This window comes from Galeopterus variegatus, unplaced genomic scaffold (assembly GCF_000696425.1).
Source record: "Galeopterus variegatus unplaced genomic scaffold, G_variegatus-3.0.2 Scaffold1097, whole genome shotgun sequence".
Taxonomy (NCBI): Eukaryota; Metazoa; Chordata; class Mammalia; order Dermoptera; family Cynocephalidae; genus Galeopterus; species Galeopterus variegatus.
The window spans coordinates 473,971-490,110 of NW_007727208.1; the positions used below are offsets into that span (position 1 = coordinate 473,971).

The window sequence follows — 16,140 nt, forward strand, 5'->3', positions numbered from 1 at the left end:
GATTAATGTTTATCTACAAGCAGTCATTTAGCTTACACCGCATCATACTCAATTATTATCTTACTCTCTCCTAGACGTACTCTGGCCTTCCCTCCAGAATTTGGGTGGAAGGGCTGCTTTCCACCAAAGGATCCTGATCTACCGTCATAGAGCAGAAGATGGAGACCATTATGGCCATGGCGCTCAGCTCTTTAATTCTGGATTAAAAGAAATCTTTCCTAAAGTGATTTACAATATGATTCTCCTAGGTAGTATGAGTTATCAAGGGCAGGGCTTCTGAACGTCAATACTACAGACATTTTGGGCTGGATAATTCTTAGTTGTGAGGTGTGTCCTGTGCATTGTGGGAAGTTTGCAACCTCCCTGGCCTCTGCACCCTAGATGCCAATAGCAACCCCCAGTTGTGGCAGCCACAAATGTCTCCATAAATTGCCAAATGTTACCTGGGAGGGAACAAATCACCCCTGGGGGGAGAAGCACTGTGCTAGTACATTAAAAAAATATTGTAGATCTAATTTTTCTGAAATATATCTACTTCCAAAATAAATTATCATCTGTTGTGTCAGTTTTGATTCAAAACTTGTGCACTATGATCACCGTCAGGATGGCACCACTGGCTTGGATGTTGTATCAACTGTGTACAGTTCCCACATTTCTCAATGTACTATCGTCTTTCTTTAGCCACCTCTTAGCTGTAAAGATGCCTAATGCATGTGAATGCTTATGGGAGGGAGACAGTAAATATCTTTTTTCTTGTCTGCATCTTTTCTTTGCTTCCTCTACCAATTCTCCAGATTACAGTAGATTTTCTAGCCTGGTGGTAATTTTGCAATTCTTGCCTTGTGGTTTTAAACTAATTGCATTTTCATGAATACTGGGGATTGACTTTGACTTTTTCTCACTGTTTTTATAGACCTTGGTAATGTTAAATTGACTTGAAAACGTGACTTCAGAGTCCTGTTCAAGAAAAAATGTGGGATTTAAAACAATATGTTCAGTATGACTTCATTTTTGCCTTCATAACTCCCCCCCCCAAATTAATATAAATATGCAGAAAAATACCCTGGAGGGATATATTCCAAAGTGTGATTGTACTCTAAAAGGGACCCTTAGTGAATCCATGTTTCTTCTTTTTGCTCATTTACATTGTAAAAATTTTCCTACAATAAGCATCTATTGCTTGTGTAATTAAAAAAGGAAAACACTTAAAAAAGTCATTCTTAAGCTTTCTGCAGTATCAGTACAAGATTTGACACTTGTCCACTGGTGTTGTTAATGGTAACAAGAGTTTTATTTGAAATGGCACTTATTTTTGGAAGACACGGGGACAACTGAGTCACCCATCATATTTTAGGGGAAAGGATGAAACAAGAAACCCCAAAGGAACAGGTGAAGATTTGCTAGGCAGATTTCTGTCTTGTGCTGAAAGTTTTTGGGGTCAGGATATATGAGCTGAGATGGAACTTTCCTGAGCTACGGAGGGGCTGATTTTAGCAGTGAGCTAAGTAAGGCTCTAGGTCACTTATTGAGTCATCCAGCAGAGAATGGCTAGTGTATCCTGGGGCTTTGTATATTTAAAAGATGTCCAGTAAGCACACCACGTTCCTAGAGCACACTGGGCTTGCCTGTCTCCAAGTGGCTCAACAATACCAGCACTTCCCAAAAGCACCACCAGCTGCTGAGATGGCTCACTCGTGCCTTAATGAGTCACACCTCATGGACAGGCTCATGCTCAGTTAATGCACGTTAACTACTGAAATTATGTCTTCACTGCTTACTGTGTACTTTTAGAAGCCAACGGTAGCTTTTCTCAAGGAGACGCTTGTGCCGGATTGGGCGTATTCTTTATTGTTATCCTGTGCGTACTGAGATGCTGTTATGATAGCAAAGTTTGTGGGGATGGTGGAGAGGGTAGAGGTAGATAGAGGTTGCTGTTTAACTCTGAGTGTGCAGTTTGATCAACGGTGTGTTTGGCACAAGCTTGGTGGTTTAAAAGAAAGAGCACGGGCTTGGGAGACAGACACAGCAGATTCTGAATCCGATTTCCATCACGTACTATGTATAATACCTTATACATTTAAGCAAATTATTTAACTTCTCAGAGTCCCAGCTTTCTCATCTATGAAATGGGTATAAAGCAGATTTCCTCTTAGATTTGTTGTGAGGATAAAGACACAGAACATGTATAGGTAACAGCCTGGTATTTAGCAGGTGTTCGATAGTCCTTTTTCTCTGGTCAGTTTCCAGGATTGTTGCTAACAATTAGCATAGACCAAGGGTCCACAGACTTTTTCTGTAAAGGAATAGATAGTAAATATTTTAGGTTTTGTAGGCCAGGAGGCAAAATTGAGGACATTACGTACATACTGCATAAGAAAGAGAAAACACATTTCCACCGATTTTTATTGATTAGATTAAGAACATAATCATAATAATAGGGTACAATTGTTTGTAATATAGACCTACTAATGAAAAGAAAGAAAGTATTTTTCTGGGGAGATAGCATTTTACTGATTTGGGGTTTAAACTTAGCATTCCCTATCAGCAAATCCTTCACCAGTGCTCATCTGTACAAACCATTCTTACCTTGCAGGCCATACAAAAACAGGTAGCGGGCTGAATTTGGTCCACAGGCCATGGTTTTACCAATCCCTACTTTGGCCATTTATTAATAATGCCAATCTCTGCTTGTGCTCTGACCCTAATCATTAATAATGAATAAATAATCTGAAATCATAATTTATATAATCAACTGTTAGAGGGCTACAATCTGGAAGGGGGTGATTATTTAAACAAGCAGGCACTTGAAAGTTGGTGGAGTGCTTAGTCTCATTTGAACAAATGATTCTTTAAAGAATATCTCCTTTTTTGGTTGAGATCTGAAAAACAGTAGGAAGAAATCATCAGGCCACAAAAACTGACCACCTACAAAGAGAGACTAAGCAGTGAATGATTATAAAAACAGACAGTTACTCAAACAGGTTCTTTCTGCTTTTGATCAAGTCAGAAATGGACATGCCTGTTTTTAGTGATGGTGTAGGCAAAGGAGGGATTAAAATTTGGCACATGAATATCAGATGGTCCCTTTCTGTTGCCCTACCACTGACCTGGATGGCTAGGTTCAGATTTACCTAAATTATCCCTAAATGCTTGGATGAAAACAGGACCAAAAGAATATTATGGGCTCTAATCTGCACACAAAGGGAATATATTTTAGTGAAAAGCTTATATGAAGTGAAAATTATCCAGTGGAATGCAGGGAACCAGAGTGGGTATTAAGGTGAAACAGAAGGACAAAAAATTTTTGATAACTGAGTTGGCAAGAGAGGTGTGTTTGTGTTTCTGAATATTTGATAGATATAGAAAAGGGTTGAAACACAGAGCAAGAAGGGACTAAGGTATACTGGAAAGGATCCAAGGAGGAAAGTTAGCTTTTATCTACTTGTGTGACAGAAAGGAATGATCCCAGTACAGCATATAACTTGAAATTCTTTGAAAGTTTGTGGGTATAAACAGGGACTGCTAGGCCACTGGTGCTAAAACTGTTTAGGGCAAGGATTTTAAAATTAAGATAGCTGAATTGGGAAAGTACTTACAACTTCTTGTAGTTAACTCCTCGAAAAAATAGCTGTTTTTGAGGCAGAAATAATTGAAAATGTACTGTTTTAGCTGAAGAGCAATTTTAGCTAAAGTGTTTAGCAAATGAGCCTTGGTGGTGGGTTTAAGATAACTCCTCTCTAAGCTGATGATGACACGTTTTTCTCCATTTGTGTGTCAAGGGAACACAGAGAAAATGCATTTTCTCTTAGTTTAACTAAAAATTGGAATAAAATACACAATTTAGGTAAGGATAAACGTCAAGCAGAAGAACTGAAGTATACTTCCAAGCAAAATTTATTAGATGTCTATTCAAGAAAAACACAATGACCTTTGCTTGTAAGAATTCAAAGTCAATTACCTGAAAGCTGGGTATGAATGTTTTTAATTTTAAAATCAGATACAGAGAATAGAAACAGTAATATTTTGTAAATATGACAGGCAACAGATATTGAAGTTTTTTCTCATAAATGGCATCAAAGAGAGTTATTTTTTTTATCTGCAAAGCTGCATGCAGTTGACTTAATTTCAAATCCAAAGCCTTTAAAATATAAAGCTGGTTCTGAACTTAACAGTAATCAAGGTAGGCTACTCAAAGATTTTTCTGTACCTTCTTCCTAATAAAATTCTTCTGTAATCAGTATTTATGTACATTTCAGTTTGGCTGCTAAGATCTTTTAATTCATAAACTTTTGCATAAATGCTATCTTACAGAATCGCACTATCAAGGCGTGCTTGTGATCTCTGAAATTTGTAAAGGATAATCTGGTGAAAGTGTTTTAGCTTAATTTAAGTGCAGGATAAAGACCAAATTAGGAAATTCCCCTGTTTTCTCAACAACTAAATAGTCTGTACAAAAAAAGAGCAAACATATGTACAAAATTCTAGCGTCTACGTACATTGTGAAAAGGTCAATCACTGTCCACGGAAGAAATGCCATAAAAAGTTTTTTCTATAAGGTGCTCAAGATCCAAAGATGAATAGTTCTTATGCAAAGTCATAAGAAATACAAAGCTAGTTCTTGGGGTATGTGTAATTCAGGCACTGTTAACCATATTAAATCTTTCAGGCTCCAATATCATTTTGTAAATTTCTGCTTCAGGGCAGAAAATATAACCTGAATGATTTAACATCATCACTAAAAAGTGCCTAATTTATTTCTAGGAAGTATTTTACACACACCAGGAAAATCAGGCTCAACATATTCCTGTCCTCAAATGTAGCCAGGATTCTGAGTTCCATAGAAGAAAAATAATTATCATAGTAAAAATAATTGTATTGATAATAATCCTTGCTAAAACCAGCCTTAATACTTATGATGTTTCTGAAGTACTCTATTTCTATAAAATAATGTGTGGGATTCTTTTACATTTCCATAAAATGTACAACATATCATATGGACTATATATTCTTATATAATCTCAAATGTGTATGTGTACACACAGTGAAATCCTACCTAGGAATATTGCTTACAGATACTTTCAAGTGTCTATGTTAGAATAATTCTTTGCACCTCTCACTAACACTGTTTTTATTTAAATTTTATCAGATAAATAAAACACTAAGAGCTCATTGTTCATGATGCTGATTATTACATTTTAATATAAAATAGCAATGCAACTTTACAACACAATAGTTTTTTTTTCCATAGACTAGCTAAACTTCTTGTTTTCTTATGATTATTACCAACAGCTCTCACTCACTGTTTGCACTTCTAAAAAGTACAAAGAAATTGTAGGAAGAGACTCCTATGTGAAAACTCACATTCAATGAACAAAATCACACTCTTCCAAATTAACTTTCCTACTCTCGCTGTAGATTTTGTAATCACTGTGCATATCACGACACATAAGTGCAGGCAAATAGTAGCTGAAGTACAGTTGTCATATTGTGTAAACCAGGACACTAGGCAAACTCGTGAAAGAAAAATAGACTGCTCAGCTAAGAATGTGAAAATGCAAACCACAGCATTTCATAATAAACAATCTTCTGGTTGCCTGAGGGGAGAACATCTTTCAGAGATGTTGAAATACAACCATGAGACCAGAGAGCCTCCTGGAGGCACTTTCTGTTTTTGCCTCAAATATTTTACCCTTTTTAAGTATAATAATTTTCTTTCTGATCCCACATATAGACATTTCAAAGTTTGGAGCAGAAAGCAGGGATATGCACTTGCATATGGAAGCAAGTCTGCCGTGTCCTCCCAAGGCTCACGGTGGCAGTTACTCTGCTGGTGGTTTGGTGGCAGGTGGAGATGGTGATGGTTATTGGAAACCATAAGGCATGACACCGGGATGCCTGCGGGGATGGTTCAGGCAAGTTTATGCTGATGTGCTGCTGAAATGTGGCCTAAATAAGGAGGGAGAGTGATTCACAGCCTCTTGACATAGTTTCCCGGAAAAGTACCAAAGAACTTGGTTCTTCTTGAGGTTCCTGAAAATAAAAGCAATAAGTGAAACGCAGTAACAATGAAATATCAGTTTACATATGCAGGCCTGAATACTTTCCACTGATAAGGCAGAGAGTAACCCCCGAAGGGTTTGGAACAGATGAAAGAAAACTCACTTTAAGAAGACAGGAGTTGGTTACGGTGCAGCCTTGTAACACCAAGGTCAAGGGTTTGCTACCCTGTACTGACCGGCCGCCATATACCACCCCCCAAAACTTACTGTCTGTACCAGCTAGCCACAAAAAAAAAAAAAAAAAAAAAAAAAAAAAAAAAAAAAAAGTGAAGACAAGCAAAAGCAAAAGCATTTTTAGCTGTACTGCCTGATGTATTCATTGCCTCTGAGGCATGAAAGATGAGCTCCCATCACATCAGGCTAAACAGAAATGCTCAGCCTCTCAAGCTAAGAGAAAGATACTCCCGCTGAGGAGGTGGGTGGGAGGCCTCAGGCACCAACGCCACCTCACAGGGCTGAGGGATAGGGGATAAAGATGAGCTCCCATCACATCAGGCTAAACAGAAATGCTCAGCCTCTCAAGCTAAGAGAAAGATAATCCCGCTGAGGAGGTGGGTGGGAGGCCTCAGGCACCAACGCCACCTCACAGGGCTGAGGGATAGGGGATAAAGGTGAGGCTGGCAGGGTGACAGGATGGCTGGCAAAGCACAAGAGTGAAGGGCGGTTCAGGGGCAGGAGGCCTCCTCCACACAGATGGGACATTAAGGCATTATCTGGGACACTGTCAAAATCCAGAACAGTTTTATTATCTCCTCGAAGATCATGCTCAATGCTGCATTATTCAGTTAAAAATAGCACAGCCAGAGTCCTTAATAGAATATAGAAATTTTGAACAATTTACCAAGTCACTAAAGAAAAAAAAGATGAACCACTATCGTGGGTGAGGGTTCTATCACTGGCCATGATTTCTAATATGGTGAGTCAAGCCAAGCGCACAAATGATCATCATTATGATCGCATTTGACTTCAAATAACATAATTCCTTGTAAAAAAAAAATTCTGTTTTTGGTAAGAGTTAATGCACTAAATTCTGTAGGATTTCCAGTGCGAATAGAGTGAACGGGGTCTCTAAAGTTTCAATTCTCATTTACGTTCTGGAACTTATTGTCTTGGTTTGATGACCGTTTTTCTTTTTTTTCCCTGTGTAGGTAAGCCATTTTACTTTTCTTCTAGATGGGAATTTGTATAAGTAGAATCAGATACTGTGGCTGCAAATGTGGCCTCAGTTCTTTATCTCAGCACTGATGAGCCTGTCTATAGAAACCCCATTCCCTCATGTTTTGGTCTCTATCTTCCTATGCATGAATTTCTTTTTCACCTCTTTCCTCTGTGTCCTGGTACATGATACTTCTGTCTACAAATATTTTCTCAGAGAACTTCTAGTCTTCTTTCAGATGGTAAAATGGGGTTGCCTTTTAAGTGGTAAAAGTGGAACTTCTGGGCTGAGCCCGTGGCGCACTTGGGAGAGTGCAGCGCTGGGAGCGCAGCAGCGCTCCCACCGCGGGTTCAGATCCTATATAGGGATGACCGGTGCGCTCACAGCGCTCACTGGCTGAGCGTGGTGCAGCCGGTCTAAAAAAGGACAAAAATAAATAAATAAATAAATAAATAAATAAATAAATAAATAAAAATAAATAAAAAAAAGTGGAGCTTCTCTCCACCATACTACAAATTAAAGCTAAGGTGAGTCACTGGACTTGTAGGGTACCTACATCAGACCTAGTAAATGGGCAGGTTGTTTACTTAATCTCACCTCCCCTGCCCCAAATTAGATTCTCAGTGTCGACAACTAACATTTTCCACTGAACAGAGCATTCATATTTCTCATCTGGGGAATGTATTTTTGTTGTTGTTGTTCTGAGATCTCAGTCTTTCCTGGTTGGTGCTATTTAAAGAAATTTTCATCTCTCAGATGACTTGGAAATAGAACTAGGAGAACATCACATATACCTGAAGCAGTAAACACTATATTAAAAATGCAATGGCTTTGGGATTACTCTGTGCATACAGATGCAGGAAAGATCAAAGGCACTATGATTTCAGAGAAAGCAAACCATGCAAGTGAGCAAACTCAAGCAAACGATAAAAGAGCCAAATGTGCCTGGAAAGAAATGAACACGTACCCACAAACCATCCATCATCACACTTTTCCATCACATCAATGACATCACTTTCTCTGAGCTCCAATTCATCTTCGTTCCTAGGAGTATAGTTATACAGAGCCTGAAACCTTAAACAGGATAGAAGGTGTGTTTAAAAAAAAAAATTTACACCTTTGTGAAACTATAGAAGATAGTACAGTATTCATTTTACCTTTGACATTTCTATTACTATTAACATATTAGGTAGTATGAGTCGTTGGTAAGTATGTAAAGTAAACAGAAATATCTAGATTTTCATGGAAATTAGATAACTCTAATAACATTGCAAAACTCACAATGAGGAATATTCATGGAAGACTGTAACATTCGTGATAAAAATATTTTAACATGTATAAGTCAGACCTGCATTTCAGTTGTTCAGTGATAATGTTTATCATCCAGACATTAATAGTAGTACATAATATAAAATAGATGATATTTGCATTACTCAGCTGTACGAAAACAAGAAGGAATCAGCATTTTAGCTAGCCATAATCAAAACAAATAACTGAGACTTGCAAATTGAATTTTCAAATGATTCTAAATTAAAATGTACAAAATGTCTCAGACATATTTTTACTGTAAAAGGGAAGGTTATTTTTTCGCCAAGAGAAATTCTTTAAAGCAGTTTTGTTTTATAGTTTGAATAAGGGTCTTCTGGTTTTAGAATTTGAAAATCTGATGCAATTCACCTATGAAATGGAGTGGACATACCCTATGCTCAGTTATTACTGAGCCAATCTCATACAGTCGATTATGGACATAAATTCCTTTTTAAAATGGGTCTTGGAGAAATTGTGTTTGATTTAAACTCTCCCTTAAAATAATTTTATATAAAGAAGGATGGCTAATTGAATGCTACGACTCTCTTTTCCCTGCCTGAATTTTTTGAGAGCATATATTATGGTGACATCGACCCATAATAAATTCAGACATTGAATTTTTGCTAATAAAATAGCATGTATTTTAATGAATATTAACATGAACTGGCATTTTGGAAAGCGAAGATAGAAACTACAGCAGCTGAGGAGGTCAGGAAGAATTTGATATGCAGTTAACATGAAAACTAATAATAATAATTATTATTACTTAATAAATTACTAAAATATTATCAGTACTATGAGGGGAATTTTTAAAAAAACTGGTGAATTTGTTTCTGCTGCTGCCTTTTGTAAATTATGTAATTCGGTTAATGTAAGAAAATAAGAACCACATTCTAGGACACTGGATTTTTTTTAAACCAGTTTTAAAAGTTGATAATTTTGAGTACTGCTCAGGAATGAGAATGATCTATTTCTAATTACATTATTGAGTCAGAAAATCATATTTTGGTAGAACAAAACTTGAACTTAAATATCACGTCATAAAGAAGGAACTTTGATGCACAGGCTTCCCTGTCTGTGGACTTTTTCAGGTTGGTACCTGGATAAAGTTGGCTTCAGGAGGGTCTGGGAAAGAGCTGATAAGATAGGGTCCTAACACCCTCTCCTGGAAAACATTACCTTTCTTGGCTTGGTATCAAAGCCTGAGATTTCGACATTAGAGATTTCTTCCCTTGTTAATACTTTGTCCTTCTAGGAAACGTTTTCAGCCACTTGCATGCTTTTGAGAATGGGTTTCTGAGGTCTTTTGTTGAGAGAGAATTCTGGCTGTGAGGAAGGGTAGAGAAAGGTAGCCGGAATCCCAGAGCAGTGTGCAAATAGCCTGGGAGGTGTTCAACACAAACATCATCCGATTTGCATGTGTGCACTGGGTCGGTCTTTATAGTAGTCAAGTTATTTCATGGTTTGTGTTAAGGGTTTGATTTTGAGGCTGCTCAGTATAGGGATGATATACTTTGTATATCCATGGGGAAAGGTGACTTCAACATGGTTCCTTTTGCTATTTCACATTTGAGGGAGATGGTCATTCCTGGGCTATTATTTCTGTGGATACACACTGCATCTTTCACTTTGGGAAAACTGATTCTCTGGTTGAGCTTCTCAGGCTTTACAGCCTTCACCCAGGCGCATCTCCAGCCATTTACTGAGACAGGCCTATTTAAGTCCACAAATCCCAGCTGCTTGAAGAATCTCAAGGTCCCAAGAGCTAAGAAACCAAAATTGTCTCAGACTCCTACTTCATTTTTGTATGATGAAAGCCAGCATGCTTGTCAAAATTTACTTACCATTCTGGTTTAATTAGACCACAAAAAAAAAAAAAAAAAAAAAAAAAAAAAAAAAGAGTTTTCTGGAAACATAAACAAACCTCCTACCAGAAATCCTCCAATCCTCCTACCTCTGTTGGCTTTCAAAATCAGTGTTGCAAGACAGGAAATGCAGTCGAATTACAATTTAAAAATGCTGTTTTGAAAGATGTGCTGGTGAAATGAATGATGGTGGTGGGGTTAGGATGCCTCAAAAAGAAATGTGTCTTTTAAATACGAAATGATAAGCCAAATCTAAAGCTTTCTCTATAGCTTGCAACCTTTTCTGTAATATATTTCATCAAAACTTTTAGTTGCAGTGACATAACATTATGTTCCTACTTTCATTCAAAACCTATATTTTAAATGAAAGAGATCAAGTGACACCCCATAATCCCACTAACTCAGGCTGTAATCAAATAGAAATCTAATAAAGAATTATTTATAATGTTTTATAATGTCCAAAGCAGGACTTTGAAAATGCACCTTCTCCCAGGGTGGGCTCTATGATTTCATCACAACCAAATGACTAGGTTGGAAGTATTAACTCCATATTATAAAAAATAGTGTAACATAACACACCTTTTCATTCATAAACTCCTTAAAGGCTGTTAAATACAAATATGATGTGTTGGTAATGTAAGAAACCTGAACAGCCCTGGAATTGACTCTTTGTGATGTCATTCTATCATTGCATGAATAAGAGAAGAAATAACTTTAGAATTACAAGTCACATTTAAAGTTTTCCAATGAAGTTAAGTTTTAAATGATTATTACTTCTAACCTGTTCTTTTCATGATACAGACATTCCCTCGACAAGAAAGCCCTCTGGCTATACTCTGTGAGACCAGTCTTGGTGAGAGAATCTTAAAAACAATGTGTAACACCTTCAGGTTGATTTAATTTATGGATCAAAAAGGAGAAGGAATTTGAAAGGAAAGTTAAAAAAGGCATTTTCCTGGTGCTGTGGAAGTAATATGTAACTGAATGACAGTGAGGATTTTAATACTGTCACATTGAAAAGACACTTCTAAGCGTGTAACTTTGGAATTATGTTATTAACATCACATTAGGTCTACTTTTACATTTAGGTCTACTTCTACAGTCTCTGAACAGGTGTAAAAACAATGTTAGTACATTTTCTGTATATCTTTAAAGCTGTAGTTACATGGCCTCCAGGAGAGCAGAGACGGAGACAGATTTGTACATCTCAGGAATCACTGCAGTATTGGAAGGCTTTTCTAGTGCATCAATCAAAACCTTCTCTGGAAAATCAAGGGTTTGTTTTAAAAATTAGTTTCTGATCTCTGTCATAAAAGATGGAGAATACATCAATTTCTGTTAATTTGGGAAGTCTAATGTTAGTTACATTTTGATCTCTTTCACTTGAAAAGTTGTACCATTTTTAGTCTTGGTACATCAGTTGTCTGCGCTGTGGGTCAGGGTTAGTCTTGAATTTAGAAGATAGAAGAATACTTACGGTTCCCCCCCACCGTGAATGTTTTCATGAGTAAACACAGGACGCTGTGGCTGAAATGAAATGATTTTCAATGTAATCAATGTTTAAATTGGTGCTAATTAAAAGATAATTTGGATAATGGCATGGTACTTTTCTTGACATTTAATATTTCCTGTTGTAAAAAACCAAGAGGAAAGAAAAAAAAAAACCAAATAAAGGGTTTCTGCAGGATTAATAATTAAAATATTTTGAAAGGTTCTTTAAAATTAAATCAAAATAACCAAGGTTCAGATGTTTTGAACACATCTACAATCTAGTCTGCTTGAGCTTTGAGGAAAAGTCAGGGTTTAGTCCCATTGATTTTTCAAAGGCCAGGAATATGGCAAAAACATGGACACCAAACCACTAGAATAGGAAGTAGAGACATCTTCATACAAACTTATGCTCCAGTGTTTTCTCAGACAAGCAGAAAATAAACCACATAGTCTAACAGCAAATTATCCACATTCATTCTTTAAACTTTTCCTTCACAGACAACGTTTTCACATACAGTACAGATGAAAATATCAATAGGCAGACATCCCATGCTACATTTGAATTAACATTCTCTGTTCTCAATGTGGAGAAAACACATGCATTTTTAAAAAAGAGAAAACAGAGAACTTTAAATGGAATGCAACAAACAATATCCAGGTAACATGTAACATTTTACCTTAGAAGAGAAATATTGGTAGAAATTCCCAGTGCACTGAACTCTCAAAAGAGTTTCCTTTCTTTTTAAACTAAGCATCAAGACCAGTATCTGTAATAGATACTTATAATATTGGAAATGACAAACCTTAGCATCCCATATATCCACATAAATATTTCAATGAATGAAAGTTAACATGTTTGTTGAATACGTAAATTCAGTGTAATTTATATTGACTACCTAAACCCTTTAGGAAAAAAAAATGCATACAATTCATTCACAACACATTTAAAAAGCATTCTCTTCTAAATGATAGCTACATGTCGAAATAACAAAATCAGAGTTTGCATGGCATTTATATAAGTGATTCTCTGATGACTACTGAATTAGTTATTAGATCCATGTCCTTGAACAATAAGACTAGCTCTTGGATTCCCACAGTTATGAGTAGATTACTGACAGGCTGGGAATTTTTTCCTGCAAATTGTTCATAGACACCCCACTGGTCCAAACTTGGATGGGGAACTCTGAGGTTCCTTTCAATCTATAAGTCTATGTCTGCACCTTACTAAATCCTTTATCAACCCACTTCCTATCCAAGCTGTCTATCTAGCATAAGTCTAGGTATTTACATTACTAAAACTTTAAGCTTTGAATCTTTTAATTAGAAGCATTTCCTAACTTAGAAATTTCACTCAATAGTCTGTGCATGAAATAGATAAACTGAAAACTAAAGAGTAGGAAAGAATTACTGGACACATGTATGACTTAAGAGCATGAAATAGTTAATTCCTATAAATCAATATAAAATTACTAATAATTTTATTATTAAAATTATAAAATATGTTATGTTAGTAAGATTAAGACTAAAACATTTTCCACCCATTTTAAGGTCATTTAATTCAAGATACTATTAAATCAATTTAAATATATAAATGAGGTAATGATAAGTCATCCATAAGCCTATATCCTATTACATTTTTTCAAGTTATATTCCAATCCAATAAAACTTTATAAACGTATTAAACTTTTATGCAGAAATAATATTTGTATATATCAATTGCTATTAATACTATTTGTAATAATTTTCTAGTCTTCTTTTCTAAGACTTCTTTTTCATTTTAAATGACTGCAGAATAATGTTCCCTCATATATGTGTCTATATATCATGGTTTTCTTAACTGTTTCTCTCTCTGTTTTGCTTTTGAAATTAAGATTGGTCTAGTTGTTTTTTACTATCATAAATAACAATGTTGTCTGTAACATTTTTACACAAAGAGCTATTTTCTTTTGAACTAGTCCTTAGAATACACTCCCAGGAGTAAAATTTCTGGCTGAAGAGTGTGCATTAAAGCCACTTGATTTTGAAAATATTCATGTTACTCACTCAAAAGTACTGTATATACAAGAGTAACTAAAAAAAATCTAATAAGCCACATTTCAAATTACATATCAAAATAGCTACTGTTCTTTCATGAAAACAATCACAACACCACAACGAAGTTACAAATTAGAAAATATTATTTGTTCTTGTATTAAAAGAAAATATTTTATGAAATATATTTCATTGTGCTCTAAATATGACATGCTTATTTCCACATATCTAAGGTATTCTAATATTTTTAAATTGAGTATAAGTTTTATCCTTTACATCACGACATCCAGTGCTTGGTAAAACTGATCTATCTAATTTCATTGCTCCATTATGTTAAAATATGAATACCATTTTAAGAATAAAATTGTTCATAATATAAAACAATCTACTTTTAAAGTCTGAATATCCCCTTTTAGTTCTCATCATTATTAATTCTACTAGTTTAATTCCTTCAATTCAACCCACCTCATAAATCATTCAAATGAACATTTATGAAATGTTTGACATTTATGAAATTGTGCTATTGCTATAAGTATGTGGCTTTCTTAATTCCACTGGCCTCTGAGTCCCAAGAACTGATGTTCTTGGGTATGTCATCCAGGAATGTCCTTGCTTGTGCCTGTCTTTCCCCTTCCTTTGTATCCTTCAAACCCTGCTCCTCTCCCCTGAAAATCATCAGTTTTCTATACTGTTCACATGCTCAGGCGAATTCATCACAGCTTTTATTAGCAGAGAAGTTATATCTCTCTCCTAATGGTGAGTTTTAGAACTCTTCTAAGCATGCCTTTAATAAAAATCACCTCCATGTTAACACAGGTAACTAAGAGCCAATTTTGAGGAAAGATGACCAATTACAATATTTGAATTAATTTATTATAAAATCATTTGACCAATAAAAGAATAAGTAGCATTAATATTTATTTATAAGGACACATTGTGTCTTTTGCTTTTGGCATTGACTGCTGTATGACTTTGGGAATAGCCCTCAGCTTCCTTATATCTGAAATCAATGCATTGGACAAGATGACAGTGTTGCCCCCCTTAGGAAACCTGTAAAGGAATCCACATTTCCACAGGTATATTTCCTCTACTATGTAAAAGTTCCCATTAGCTAGTTCACACATTCAGTTGTCAGAGAGCTGTGACAACTGACATCTGTTGGTCAACTCTTGCGCGTCTCCATCATGCAGAAACAATAATGGTAATAGCTGAACTTCATTTTGCAGATTAGCAAACGAAAATTCAAAGATATTGGATAATTTCTCAATATAACAAATAGGTAAAAATAAGAAACAATAATTTTGACTTGCACTTTTTATTGGAAGAAAGATTAGTATGATGGAATGGATGGCATAACTCGGTTAAAACCAGCATCTTTGTTTTATCCCTCAGGCAGGTGTGTATGTTCTGTACGGGTATTCAAGCGAATTATCTCAGGAGACTATCTTTTGCCTCCTCCCAACCCCCCAGACCTTAAGAAAAGATGTGCAATGTGTCTGCGCTCTATTGCCACCTAGTGGTAAGCACCGGCAGCAACAAGCTGAAAGTTGTTTTTGCCTTTGGTCCACTCCACCAAGTTCTTTCAGCCTGGAATAATTTTGAAAGGATGTTTTAAAGACCACAGAGAAATGTGGAATAGATATTCATCTGTTTTTTTGACCATGTTCTTCCCTTCTCACGTTTAAAATTCCTGAGAAGGAATCACTTGCTAGCCACCAGTATCTTTGGTCTGTCTTCATTTCTATTTTAACTATCAGCTAAAGTCATTTCTTTTTTTTTTTTGTCTTTTTTCGTGACCGGCAACGGATCGCAACCCTCAGTGTCGCTCCCACGCCTCGCTCAGCCAGTGAGCGGCCGGTCTGTATGTGGGATCCGAACCCTCGGCAGGAGCGCCTGCCGCGCTTCCCAAGCGGCGCACTGTAGCAGTGCGCCACCGGGCCGGCCCTAAAGTCATTTCTATTACTCATAACTTCTTAGCGGTTTTGAGATAAATATAGAATAGTATATACTTGTGACATTCAGAGAGGCTTACAATAAGTGTAAGCAAGAATCATATTATGCTTATATTACCTTCTAAGTCTTAAGAGTACAGTAAAACAGAAAATTCAGTGAAGCATCATGATGTTTCCATGGTATCCTAGATATTTAAAATTTCCCTTAGCAATGTAACAATCACTTTTTTTCTCTTTTAGCGTAGCTACTTTTTAGTGTTGTCAAACATGGATACAAA

At 36.1% G+C, this 16,140-nt stretch overlaps 1 protein-coding gene across 1 annotated transcript in view; it reads right to left on the reverse strand.

The window, feature by feature from the left end:
* Nucleotides 1-3,871: 3,871 nt before the first annotated feature.
* SORBS2 (sorbin and SH3 domain containing 2) overlaps nt 3,872-16,140 on the reverse strand; it is a 224,450-nt gene continuing 212,181 nt past the window's right edge. The window contains exons 22-25 of the mRNA XM_008574763.1: nt 12,557-12,706; nt 11,866-11,915; nt 8,183-8,289; nt 3,872-6,030 (exon numbers count right to left, since the gene is read on the reverse strand). Of these exons, the coding sequence (XP_008572985.1) occupies nt 5,969-6,030; nt 8,183-8,289; nt 11,866-11,915; nt 12,557-12,706 (369 nt within the window). The 3' untranslated portion in view covers nt 3,872-5,968. The remainder of the gene's footprint in view (nt 6,031-8,182; nt 8,290-11,865; nt 11,916-12,556; nt 12,707-16,140) is intronic.